Genomic DNA, 13486 nt, shown 5'->3' with positions numbered 1-13486 from the left:
GCAGTGGGAAGGGCCCTTAGAAGTCATCTGGTCTAACCTCCTTCCCAGATGTAGCCTCCATCCCTCTTTAGTCTGGTATCTATTTAGCCGGGAGGGAACTCCCAAGAATTTTCCTCTTCTTGCTTTCCATCCCAGCAGTAAACAATGGATAACACAAATTTAGCCTGAATATTTCCATTGACAAAAAGCTTTATGAGGATAGCTGTAGTTGTCTCCTCCTCATCCCAAAATCCGCTTCACAGTCACTTCTTCCCTTTGGTTCTCGTCATGCCCTCTTGAGCTACACAGGATAATCAAATGTTTTGCCGGATAACACATGTACAATCCAGATGGAATCGCTTGCCAGCTCCAGGAGGGGGAAGGGAGACAATTTGGATCATAGAACTTTGGAAAACTTATGTGGAAATCTATTACATGTAATTGGTAAAAAAAAAAAAAAAGAAAAAGAAAATTAAATTGCACAGAATAATTGGCCTCCTCTGATTTCCTCCCATTGGTCTTCTGGATTTCAAGGCAAGCTCACTCTCCCAACGCCCTCCGTTGTCCTCATATCACCTGAGCTCTTGGGCTCTCCTCTGCATCTGCCTTACCCTGGCGATGTCCCTTTGGAATCATGTTGTCCAGAACTGTTCCCAAAGTGCAGGTGGCTGGGATTGTTGTGAGGATCCAGTCACATAATCTGCTGGGTGACAAGCACAGAGTAGATGCTTGTAAATGCTGCTTCTCTTCCTCTTGTCCCTTTCTTGACCTGGACTCCATGTCCATCATTTTAGCTTTCTATAGTTTTCAGCTTTTCTAGCAGCTGGCTCATTTTGAGCTCGTGGTCACCTAAAACCTCCAGGCTTCCCCCATGAACCGCTATTAAGCCAAGTCTCCAGAACTGAGACAATTGATTTTTTAAACCAAAATGCATGTCTCTGGGGCAGAGCCAAGATGGTGGCTTAGTGGCATCAAGAGCTGAAAGTGCTCTGAGAATCCTTCCAAACCAATCTTTAAAAAATGCCTAAAAATGACAGGAGCAGGAGATAACACTAGATTCCTGAGTAGATGATTGGCCTCTACTAGAGCATTTGTATGGCTGAACATTTTTAACAGATATAATTTAGGATGCCTTGAAGGGGATGGTTCAAAGTTGAGGAGGATGGGAACTAAATGATTTCTTTTAAAAAATGTGTTTCTATACTTCTTAAAATTATTTCAAAGTAATTTTTAATGTTTTCCTAATAGACACACCACCATTTTTAAATGCCCTGTGTATTTCCTTATTTTGGTATTTATTTTAGGCTAAAGGACCCCTAGAAAATTTTTTTTCTCTCCTATCAGTAAAAATAATAACTAGCTATTTTTTTAGATTATATTTTATTTTTCCCCAATTACATCTAAAAATAATTTTTTAACATTCATTAATTTTTTTTTTATTTTTAAAAAACTCTTATCTTTCATCTTAGAATCTCTATTGGTTCCAAGGCAGAAGAGTGGGAAGGGCTAGGCAATGAGGTTTGCCCAAGCTCACACAGGTCGGAAGTGTCTGAGGTCAGATTTGAACCCAAGACCTCCTGTCTCTAGACTTGGCTCCCAATCCATTGAGCTACCTAGTTGCCCCCTTAATATTCATTAAAAAATTTTTTTTGAATTCCAAATTCTCTCCCTCCTTTGAAATGTCCCTTCCCCTGCCCCTGAGACAGTAAGCAATCTGATACAGATTGTATATATAAAATCATGTAAAACATTTTCCCATATTAGTCATTTTGTGGAAGAAATCTCAAACAAAAAGAAAGTGAAACATAATTTGTTTAAGTCTGCATTCAGGCTCTTCCAGTTCTTTCTCTAGAGGCAGATGACATTTTTCATCAGGAACCTCTCGGATTGTTTTGGATCATTCATTGCATTGCTGAGAATAACTAGGCCATTCATATTTGTTCATCAAAAAATACTGCTGTCACTGTGTATAGCGTCCTCTGTTTCTGCTCACTTCACTTTGTATCTGTTCATGTTAAATCTTTATAAGTTTTTCTGAAATCAGCCTGCTTGTTATTTCTTATAGCATATATTATTCCATCACAATCATATACCACAACTTGTTTAGCATTCCCCAATGGATGGACATCCCCATAATTTCCAATTTTTTGCTGCCACAAAAAGAGGTGCTATAAATATTTTTGTACATATAAGTTCTTTCTGCTCTCTTTAAAAATCTCTGTGGGTAATGTTGTTGCTGGATTAAAGGGTATGCACAGAGCTCTTTGGACATAGTTCTATATTGTTCTTCAGGATGTTTAGATTAGATGACAACTCCACCATCAGTGCATTAGTGTCTCAATTTTCTCACATCCTCTAAAGCATTTATCATTTTCTTTTTCTGTCATATTGGCCAATATGATGGATAGGAACTGGTACCTCAGAGTTGTTCTAACTTGCCTTTCTCTAATCAAGAGTGATTTAGAACATTTTTTCATGTGGTTTTGACTTTGTAAGAAATAAAATTAATATAAAAAGATAGATTTAAAAATATCATGTTTTTAAAGGGTTTATTGATAGCCACTTAGGAAAATGAAGCCACGTGCCTGTTTAAAGGGACCCGCCATTTACCTGCTCCTCCCATTCTGGCTCCTGCTCCACAATCCCAAAAGAGGGAGAACAAATCCAGTCCTCAGTCTATACTTTTCTCTACTTGATTAGGTAATTGCCTTCATCATTTATGTAAGCCAGGAATCATGGGAAATGTAGTTTGAAAGAGCTCTAAATGTCCACAGGAAGTTTAGATCAGGGACCTCAAAATTAGTTCAAGGCCTCCCAAATTTCCAATATCACAATTTCTTCATCTGATAATTCTCTATATATTTGAGAATGAAACCTTTATCAGAGATACTTAAATGTAAAAATTTTCTCTAGCTTCCTCCTTTCCTTCTAATTTTAGTTGCATTGTTGTGGTTGATAAAAAACCTTTTTAATTTGACCTGATCAAAATTATCCATTTTATATCTTATAATGCTCTGTCTTCTGTTTGGTCATCAGTTCTTCACTTATCCATAGATCTGACAGGTAAACTATTCCAATACTCCAGCAATGTGCTTATGATATCACCTTTTATGTTTAAATCATGTACCCATGTTGATCTTATCTTAGTATATGACATTATAGACCAACAGGTCTATAAATATAATAGTTATAGATTTTATATTTATAATACCTATATAGCTTATAAATTAAATTGTTGAATAGTTTGAATAATTTTGAAGCTCTAATTCTTTAATAATAAGCTTTAAGTATTGTTAGGGGTGTGTGTTGGAGCCAACTTTATTTTTTTATTTATTTTTTATTATTTTAAAGTTTTTATTTTGAATATTTTCCCATAGTTATATATTTCATGTTCTTTCCCTCTCCTCCAACCCCCCCCCCAACCTCCCTTAGCTGACGAGCAATTCCATTGGGTTTTACCATGTGTCATTGATCAAGACATAATTCCATATTATTGATAGTTGGACTAGAGTTATCGTTTAATGTCTACATCCCCAATAATATCCCCATCAGCCCATGTGTTCAAGCAGTTGTTTTTCATCTGTATTTCTCCTTCCACATTCCTCTGAATGTGGCTAGTGTTCTTTCTCATAAGTCCCTCAGCCTTGCTCTGGATCCTTGCATTGCTGTTAGTAGAGAAGTTTGTTATGTTCAATTGTACCACAGTGTATCAGTCTCTGTGTACAATGTTCTCCTGGATCTGCTCCTTTCACTCTGTATCAATTCCTGGAGGTCTTTCCAGTTCACATGGAATTCCTCCAGTTCTTTATTCCTTTGAGCACAATAGTATTCCATCACCAACAGATGCCACAATTTATTCAGCCATTCCCCAATCGAAGGACATTCTCTCATTTTCCAATTTTTTGCCACCACAAAGAGTGCAGCTATAAATATTTTTGTAAATGTCTTTTTCCTTATAATCTCTTTGGGGTATAAACCAAGCAGTGCTATGGCTTTGGAGCCAACCTTAAATGACTTAGGAGAGCTGATTGACTCAGGGAGCTAAATCAGCTAATGCCACAAGCCAGGACTTGATTGATTGTCTTCTCAATTGTTTAGACTTAAGAAAGTCATGGAGAAAATGTTAATGCAAACTAAACTTAAAATTATGCCATGACTTTATCCTTTTTTTTTTGAGATCCAATTATTAAAAATTTATCAGTATAACTTTGTTTAGGATTTCAAGGTTTGCAAAGTGCTTTACTGAGGCAGAAAGAGGTTAAATAATTTGCCCAGACTGACAGCTAGTAAGGATCTGAGGATGAATTTGCATTTAGATCTTTGATTCAGGCCCCATGCTCCATCCACTATTCCACCTGGTATATTGGTGTACTATTCACCCTTCATTGTTTCCTTACACATTCTCCCCACCTCCAGAATTTTCTGACAAGAATGGCTTGAAGGGCATACCTCCAGATGGCAGAACAGCTCCAAGCCCTAGGGCCATGATGGGGAACCTATGGCACACGTGCCAGAGATGGCATGCTTAGCCCTCTCTGTGGACACCTATGCCAAGGGCCCAATATCCCCAAGGGAGGCACAGCTGGGCTGCTCCCCTTTCCCTCTCCCCAGCAGAAGTTAGTAAGCAGGTCTCTTCTAGACACCATCCTTTGCAAGGCAGGATTGCCCCACCCTATTCAGAATACAATGGCCTGAGTGAGGCAGAAACAATACAAAATACCTTGGGGATTTGGGCATGTGTCTTTTGAGTTCCTCCTTTAAAAATGTTCAAAACTGTAGTCTAGTGATTTTGGAAGAAGTTTTGTGAATCTAAGGCTAGGCTAATAGCCTCTTCCCTGTTGGGCTTAACTTGAATTCTTAAGCCCCTGACTCAGCCTGTTCAATTTGCATTCAAAGGGGTGCCTGCCTGAGGGAGAAAGGTGGGCTGGAAGCTCTGGAAGGTAGAGCTCTCCAATCAGCCCTGCATCCAAATTAAAACCTGACTTCAACCCTTGGCCATTTGCTAAAAAAGGTTCATTTGGAGGATACCCACTTTAGGAAGGCTGGACTGTGTGTGATGTGTCAAGATGATATAATTTAAACAGGGTTATAGTTTTCTATAAATAAGGGGTTTTCCTGTAAGCTGGGATTTTTTTGCTTTTTTTTCTGGCTTTTTCTTTCTCTTAATAAAGCATTGCATTTGAAATGGCTTCAGGTTCCTTGAATACTAACTAAAGTGGGTATAGTTTGAAATTTTCAAGGTTCCCTCAATTTCCTCTTTGGAGAGGAGCTAGGTTTGAGGGGATCATAGCTCATATAACTAGAGGGGAGCAGAGCAGAGTGCTTGTGCTCTTTGTCCCTCCCTCTCCCCAAACCTTACTATATCACCTGTCCCCCTGCCCAGCAGTCCAGTGAGAGTGCTTCCTCCCTCCCTTGGGTGGAATAAGAGGGGGAAGCAGAGTAAACTGCACTCATTATGGGGAGGGGCACACCATGTGGTCTGGGTAGGAGCATGGGTGAGGCCCTTAGTCTGGGGGTGGGGTGGGGGATGGGCCTGGCACTCCATCTTAAAGGTTGCCCCTCACTGCTCTAGGGGAAAGGTCTGACCTCAGAGGCCAGCTGGGTTCCTTGCCCTGTCCTGCTGAGAAGCAGAAAGGGAACTTTGCTGGCTCTTCTCCAAGTCAGCCTTTAGGGATTAGACCCTAACTGAAACCATCCTTTGCCCAGCAATGGCTCAATCAGTGCTTTGCAAATTCCAGTTTTCATTGACTTGAAATGCCAATTAAGTTCCTCTCTACTGAATACTTTTGAGGTTCCACTATCTAAATTATTTAAAATTTTAAAACTATAAACCTTTCCTGATCCCTCTCATCAAATATAGTCTCTCTTCTTTGAACTACCGCCATCACATTGTGTTTGTGCTGCTCTTTGGACACTCAGCATTTCCCTCTTTGTGGTTCTGGACAGGGGGGAGAAAAGGACCTCTTTCACACCTCAGCCACTGCTGTGCAACTGAGTGAGTTAGGTACGCTCTTGTAAGGTCATGTCCTTCTTTGTTAAAACAGGAATACTGCCAGCTTCTCTAGCAGTCTCATTCTGAGGGTCTAGTGAGATAAGACAACTTAAGAAGGGCTTTAAAGACCTCAGATAGAAAGGAGAGCGCTCATTATTATCTTTATTATTGTTTTGGGGGCCGCAGTGGGGATTTGAGAGTCGACAGTTACTCAAGTAATAGACAAGTAACAGAGGTAAGCAGATATTGCTGCTAGTGAAGTTCAAAGTCTTGTCTGTAGCCACCATCTCTTTATGAAGGCCTGAATTGGAAGAAGAACTGATCCACGGTTGGGTAAAACTTGGTCATACCCGGAAGCCTTTTATTTGTATTCAAAAACAAAAACAAAAACAACCCTAGAACCTTAAGTAGCTAGATAGTGTCTGAGGCTAGATTTGAACCCAGGTCCTCCTGACTCTAGGCCTGGCTCTATCCACTGAGGCACTCTCTGCCAAAAGCCAAGTTTTCCAAGCCATGGAGAGATGAATGGCTATAGAGTTCATATTATTTGCTTCAGGGCATAGCTTTGTAACATAGAAGAGGCCCCCTCCAATGGCTGTAGCATCATGGAGTGGAGCTCCTCAAGCAGGAGGAGATAGTATGTCCAATAGGGGAAAGTCCAGAGAGTTAACGAGAGGGAGCAGAGCTTCACATGCTTCAGACAGAGACAGCTTTCAATGGAACATGACTTGGGACAGCCGACAGGAAAGCCCACTATAGATGTGATAAAACTTTCCCTGCATCTGCTTCTTGGCCTGGGTTGTCCACAGAACAAGACCCTCCTTCTGGGTTATTCCACTCTTTTCACTCTTTCACCAGGCTGCTGACATAAACCTTGATGGTAATACTACCATCGAGGACTGGAGAGTGGATGTCTACACTCCTCCTGCTGCTTCCTTCCTGACCTCAGCTCCTCGTGGCCTCTTGTTCTCCCGTGTTTCAGCTGCACCAGACAAGATGATCCCCAGTGTTCCCTTTTCTGGTTCTTTTGAACAAAGGGCCATGAGACACCCCAACAACACTCATGAGTTAGTACCCCAAAGAGATCAGAGACAGGGAAGAAGGACCTGCCTGTACCAAAATACTTTTAGCAGCTCGTTTTGTAGTGGCAAAGAACTGGAAACCGAGGGGGTGGCCATTGCTTGGGGAATGGACACTACCGCGTTGTAAGGAACAAGGAACAGGCTGAGTTCAGAAAAACCTGGAGAGATTTCTATGAACTGATGCAAGGGAAGTGAGCAGAACCAGGAGAACATCAGACACAGTAACAGAAATAGTGAACGACAATCCACTGGGGATAGACTGAGTCATTAGCAGCAAAGCAAGGCTCCAAGAGAACCCCAAATGTTCTTCACAGCCAAGGAAGGAACTGCTGGAGTCTGAGGCAATCAAAGCCCACTGTCTTTCATTGTATGTCCTACAGGAGATTTCTATTATATGTACGATACGTGTCTTCAGTCATGATGTGGGGAATATATTGTTACTTTTGTATTTAGTGGTATAACCTTGTCGACATGGAATCTAGAAACCCCAAACTTGTAGCCTAGTGGGACCTGATGAACTCCAAGTTTTAGGACTAGCTTGTAAGTTGGAGACGCCAAAGCTTGTACTTGTTCCCTGTTCCCGTGAGAATTCACCCGGAAGGAAATCTCAGACTAGCAGTTTCAGACTGAATAATGGACCCTAGGGTAAAAGACTATCCTGTTAGGTGGGGCCAAGGCCCAAACCAAGTGACTTTGGCACAGCAGGCACTGCAGTCAGTCTCGAAGGTCCCAAGTTTGATCCTCAGAAGGAGGGTGTGATTTACTGGGAGAGGCTTCTGAAGACAAGAGTCTGGAGACAAGAAACTGCTAGCCTGAGATTCCCTACAGGGTGAATTCTCACCAGAACAGGGAACAAGTACAAGCTTTGGGGTCTCCTACTTACAAGCTGGTCCTAAAACTTGGGGTTCATCAGATCTCACTAGGCTGTAAGTTTGGGGTTTTTAGATTCCATGTCGGCAAACTATAACAGACCATTTACCTCCTTGGGGAGGGAGAGAATCTGAATTGCAAACTGTCAGAAAATTGTAAAAATTTGTTTCTATGTGTAATTGAAAAAATAATAAAGTTAAAAAAAAAAAAACTGATCCTGACCCTTGAGAGTCAAGCCGTGGGAAAGGCAGAGCTGGGAGCCCAGGGGCATGACCCCCAGCACAGACACTTGGCCCTGGGGAGCTGGCAGGGGCATAATGGGCAGAGAAAGGACACTGGAGGCCAGAGCTGCCCTGGCCATGGAGGTGCCTCCTGGTATGTCTTCCTCTGTCTTCTGTTTGGACTGTGACATCTTAGTAAGTGCCTGTGCTTTGGGTTGTTTCTCCTGACTGATAAAGCACACCTTTGGAGGTTTGGGAGTTTTGGGGTGCCAGACGGTTGGGTACTTTGGAACCTATGGGAACAGTCACTCCCCAGGTACTCCCTCCATGCACACTCTGAACCTGCATGCTGAATGGAGGGAGCAGACCCGATAGGTGCTAAATCCTTGTTTCTACTCATTTTGGATTTCTAGGTGGACCTTCATTTTATGAAGAAAATCCCTATTGGGGCAGAAGCCTCCAATGTCTTGGTCGGAGAGGTGGATATCCTGGACCACCCCATTGTGGCCTTTGTAAGGCTGTCCCCTGCTGTTCTTCTCTCAGGCCTCACAGAAGTACCAATCCCCACAAGGTAAAGACAGAAATATATATAGTAAATTTCATTTAAAAGTCTTGTATCTTTTGAGCCCTGGTAAGAAAACCAACTCAGTACTACTAAGACCTAGGATCTAAGGTGCTATGTAGAGTTTATTCCAGTTCTAAGAAAACCACTTGATGAAGGAAACCACATTCAATTAACTAAGTTCTATTATGTTGGAAATGTTTCAGGCAAAGGCTTGGCAATAGACTTTCCAAGTACCAGCCCAGCAAAGAAGAGCTATAAATTATTTGACTTGTGGCACATTGCATAGACTACTTGGGATCCAGTTATCATAAAGTGTATTCACGTGTCTAGAACTGTGTTTGTATCATTTTAGGGAGTTTCATCATTTTAGCCTCTTCCCCTTGTTTGTCTCATCAGAGTGCTAAATAGGATTCAGATGGGATTGCATCTGTACTACATGTAAAAAGTGACCTTTTAGAGAGAACTCTGCCAAAATAACGTTTTTTGTTTCCATGGAAAGACCACATAATGGTAGCCACATTATTAAATGTCAACTGTGCTAATGGCTTTAATGAAGATTGAGATGTCTGTGCTGGAGATGGAAGTTAAAATAGCTGGTATGGCCCCATTAACAGCGTCTGCTGAAGGCATATACTTAAATTTTGGTAATAATGTTTGTCTTTGTAGGTTCATTGGAGAGGAATTAAATTTCATACGTTGGGGCTTAGCAACAACCGTTTCTTCTCTGTTTATTCTCAGGTTCTTGTTTATCTTGCTAGGACCAGTAGGAAAAGGCCAACAGTATCATGAGATTGGCAGATCCATGGCCACCATCATGACTGATGAGGTATGATGAATCTCCTTGAGATAGTCAGAACTGCTGTTTTTCTAGTGTAGCTTTTCTTCACTTGGATTGGGTACTCTTCCTCTATGACCAAAGGGAATCGACACAGAGAGGGAGAAATCTCTCCTTAGGGTGGTTGCTGTGTTAGGTGGGGTGTCTCAACAGAGAAGACAGTTTGGAGCTGGCTTTGCTGGCTGTCCATTTTAGGGGTACATGATTCTCTTTTCCTTTATCTAAAGCTATGTTTGCCCATTCACTAATAATAAACAACCAGATCTTGGTAGATCTTCCTCCTTGCCATTGTCAGCACTCATGTCTCATGTGTGAGCATTCCCCATGGAGGTCTGTCTAGGCACCACTCACACAGATGCTGGACTCTTGAGAAGTTTGGCAGGCTTTTGGTCTTTGGCAAGGGTGGGGTCCCAGTGGTGCTGGAGGAGGAGAGAGCAGGATGTGTGTGAACCAGCAGAATAAAGCTCTGCATCCACAGGCCAGTAAAACAGGTTTTGAACATAAGGAAAGAACTATGAGGAACATCATGACGTATGCCTCATGATGACATGGGCTCCCGAAATAGTGCAGAATGGTGGCACAAATGTGCTGGGTTTCTGCTTTAGCAACTGTTTCTAAAAGAAATGCATACATGTATATGCATATGTCTATATTTCTTTATCTATATGTATATATTTATATAGGTGTGTATCTTATGTATAAAAAGATAAATTCTAAACCTCATTTTTCAGTTCATCCTGAAGTGCAATCCAATCTTTTTATTCCTGAAGTTTTCCCTAATTTCTCATTTAAATCCTTTTGTTTGGTCCTGAGTAGAGATGGAGAACAGCTGTAGAGCCTTTAATCTACTTAGAGACCATTGTTAAAGTTCTTTTGGACCCAGATACTTTTTATCATAAAAAATTATGATTCCTTTGGGCTCTCCCTCCTCCCCACCCTTCTTTTTTTTTTTTAAAAATCCTTGTACTTTTCGGTGTATTGTCTCATAGGTGGAAGAGTGGTAAGGGTGGGCAATAGGGGTCAAGTGACTTGCCCAGGGTCACACAGCTGGGAAGTGGCTGAGGCCGGGTTTGAACCTAGGACCTCCTGTCTCTAGGCCTGACTCTCACTCCACTGAACTACCCAGCTGCCCCCTATCCCCACCCTTTTAACTACGCTCTACAAGTTATTTGTAGTTTAGAGTTCTAGTGCCAGGATAAAAATCAAGAAGCAATTGCATCTTCCCCACCTCCAGTGATAATTGTTTTCCTTCAGGAAAATTCCCTGCACTCTTCCTAAGAGCCATCTCTTCTTCATAGATTTTTCATGATGTGGCCTATAAGGCAAAGGAACGTGATGACCTCTTAGCCGGTATTGATGAGTTCCTGGACCAAGTGACTGTGCTGCCTCCAGGTGAATGGGATCCATCAATTAGAATTGAACCACCCAAAAATGTTCCTTCCCAGGTAATGTACCCCAGTCAGTCTACATATTTTATTGGGTGCAAAATATTACATATGAGGGTGTGGAGAGATAAATAAGAAAAGACATAGCTTCTGCTTTGGGGAAATTTGTAATCTAATTTAAGGAGACAGAACCTGCACATGTTTAAAAAGACACATGCACCTACAGATAAACCATATAGCAGGAATAAATGAACATATTACCAGCATAACTTCTAAGAAAAGACAGATTATTAGAGTGATCTCAAATGAATTGGGTCAATCAGGGTAGGCTTCCAGGAGGCATGAATTATGAGTTAAATTTTTAGAAGGGAAGCGAGGGACATGGAAGAAGTGAGTGAGATGAATATTGTGGTTGAGAGCAGCACATGCAGAGGCCATAAAACAAGATGTTTAGAGACAGCAAGCATATTTGTGTCATCATTCTAATGTGGTAAGGACACACAACCATGATGGAAGGCCACATAAAGTGGGCTTTTGTGGTTACAGTGATATCTGCATTCGAGTCATCATTCAGATTCCCCAATTATGCACCCTTCCTTTCCGTGTCCCTAGTATTCTTTGCCTTTCCTACTAATTTCCTTATCCCTCTTTTTTTTGTGTGTGTGTGATCCTCAGAAGGAAAGGAGGAAGGGAAAGAGAAGTATATAGAAGCACAGCTCTCCTGTTGGGTCTAGATCAGAGATTCTTTCTTTTGTGTCATGGAGCCCCTTTGCAGTCCCAGGAAATCTCAGTCTTGTTTTAAACTCACAAAATAAAATACACAGCATCACAAGAGAAACCAATAAAATCTATCCCCGTTTAAGAACCGCTGATTGTGGAAATGACCCTGGAATAGTACTTGAATTATTAAAATAAGAGCTCTACAATCTGTGTATTTATTACACTACTGGGATGTGCCAGGCACTGTGTTAGACACTGGGGATAAAACGACAAAAAGGACAACTCCCTGCCCTCCCCAGCTTATTATAGCCTACTGCATGGATTCTCTCCCTCTGTCTCCCTCCCCCACTCTGTCTCTCTCTTCCTCTCTATGTCTCTCTGTCTCCCCCCCACCCCACCCCACCCTTGTCTCCCTCCCATTTCTAAGCATTTTAAAACTATGTTTATGGTGAGGCGGGAAGGCTTTGGCAGCTGAAGGAATCAGAAAGGTTCCATGAAGAAGGTGACATGTGAGGTGAGCTTTGAGGAAAAGAAAAAGTTGGGCTTCTGAGTGGCCGGGGCAGGAATGCGGCAGGGAGGGAGCATCCCGGCTGCAGGTTCTGGTCTTTGTTTTCCCTCTTAATAACCTGCTCAGAGTTCATGCTGGAAAGATTGAAGCGCCCAGCTTGGACTGGAAACAGGTCAGTGCGCCTGCCTCAGCCCCGGCTCCTCCTCCGTAAAACAGGACAGTGAGAGCAGCTGCCTCACACCGGTTTTGGGGGGGCTCGAACAAGCTGTGCGTGTGCAGACAGCGGGACCATTTGTGTAGCTAAAGGAAAAGAGTAGCGCGCCGGGTCCCCTGGCCAGGACCTGAGAGGCTGCCCTGGGCTCGGGTTCTAGAGAGGGAAAAGAGGGACAGAGCTGGACACTTCTAGTGGGGGAGGTTGGGGTAGGTGGAGGCGTGTCTGAGGCGGGGCTCCTCGCCGTCCTAGCATTTGATTGGCTCAGCGCACACGTCTGTCATGCGCCTCGCCTATTTTGACCACCTTGCTGAAGAGGATCTAGCGCTGGGGCAGGCTCTGACCTGGCTGGTTTTGGGGTTTCCTGGAGGGAAGACCTTTGAGAGAGGTGGAGGAGGGGGGTTTTGTGAGGAGCCTGAGCCTGAGCCTGTGCTGCTGCTGGCCGCCGAGGGCCGGGGGCTGGGAGCTGCACTGGCGCGCCCTGCCGACGGGTATTTCCTCACTGCATTTTGAAGGAAGCAGGGCTCTAGGTGGCAGATAGGGGTGGGGGTGCACTCCAGGCCCGGCTGGGCAGTCCTGGGGAGGGCTCTCCAGAGCCACTTCCATATATTTGGTCCGAGAGAGCAGTAATACTATCAGACCCATTCTTAGGGTTGATCAGCTGATAGATGGGGAGGCCACTGCCAAAATCCAGAGGAGAGGTGAAGCAGTGGGGGGAGGGGAGGGAAGGAGATGGAGGCAGAAATGACAAGATCTGTGAGCCAATGGGCTCTAGGAGCAGCCACAAATGGCCAGGATGGGCTTGTAGATAGTGGCTGAGTGCCTTCTGTTTCGGACCTGTTAAACTGCAGCTGCCCATAGGACTCCCAGTTCAAATGTCCAAAAATAGTCACAGTGAAAGAGAGAGGGAGAGGGAAGAGGGGAGAGAGGAAAGAGAGATACCTTCATGAGCTTTAGGCTCCTCTTTCTCAGCCATTCTCTTCAGAATGGAATCATAGAATTTATGGAAAGACAAAAATGTGTTTTTACTTGGAAACCTCTGCGTCTAGGCCTCTCCTACACCCCCTGAGACCCGCACCCACAACCCCTGTCTCCCAAAAAGCCCTGAGAAAGGAGAG

The 13486-nt window shown here is 43.1% G+C and overlaps 1 protein-coding gene across 1 annotated transcript in view; it reads left to right on the top strand.

Moving 5' to 3' along the window:
* The window catches only part of SLC4A8 (solute carrier family 4 member 8), a 72096-nt gene that overhangs the window by 23783 nt on the left and 34827 nt on the right, over positions 1–13486 (top strand). Inside the window, exons 8-10 of the mRNA XM_044678629.1 lie at positions 8558–8715; positions 9448–9535; positions 10843–10989. Of these exons, the coding sequence (XP_044534564.1) occupies positions 8558–8715; positions 9448–9535; positions 10843–10989 (393 nt within the window). The remainder of the gene's footprint in view (positions 1–8557; positions 8716–9447; positions 9536–10842; positions 10990–13486) is intronic.

This window comes from Gracilinanus agilis, chromosome 5 (genome assembly GCF_016433145.1).
Source record: "Gracilinanus agilis isolate LMUSP501 chromosome 5, AgileGrace, whole genome shotgun sequence".
Lineage (NCBI taxonomy): Eukaryota > Metazoa > Chordata > Mammalia > Didelphimorphia > Didelphidae > Gracilinanus > Gracilinanus agilis.
This window is presented reverse-complemented; position numbering and strand designations above follow the sequence as displayed.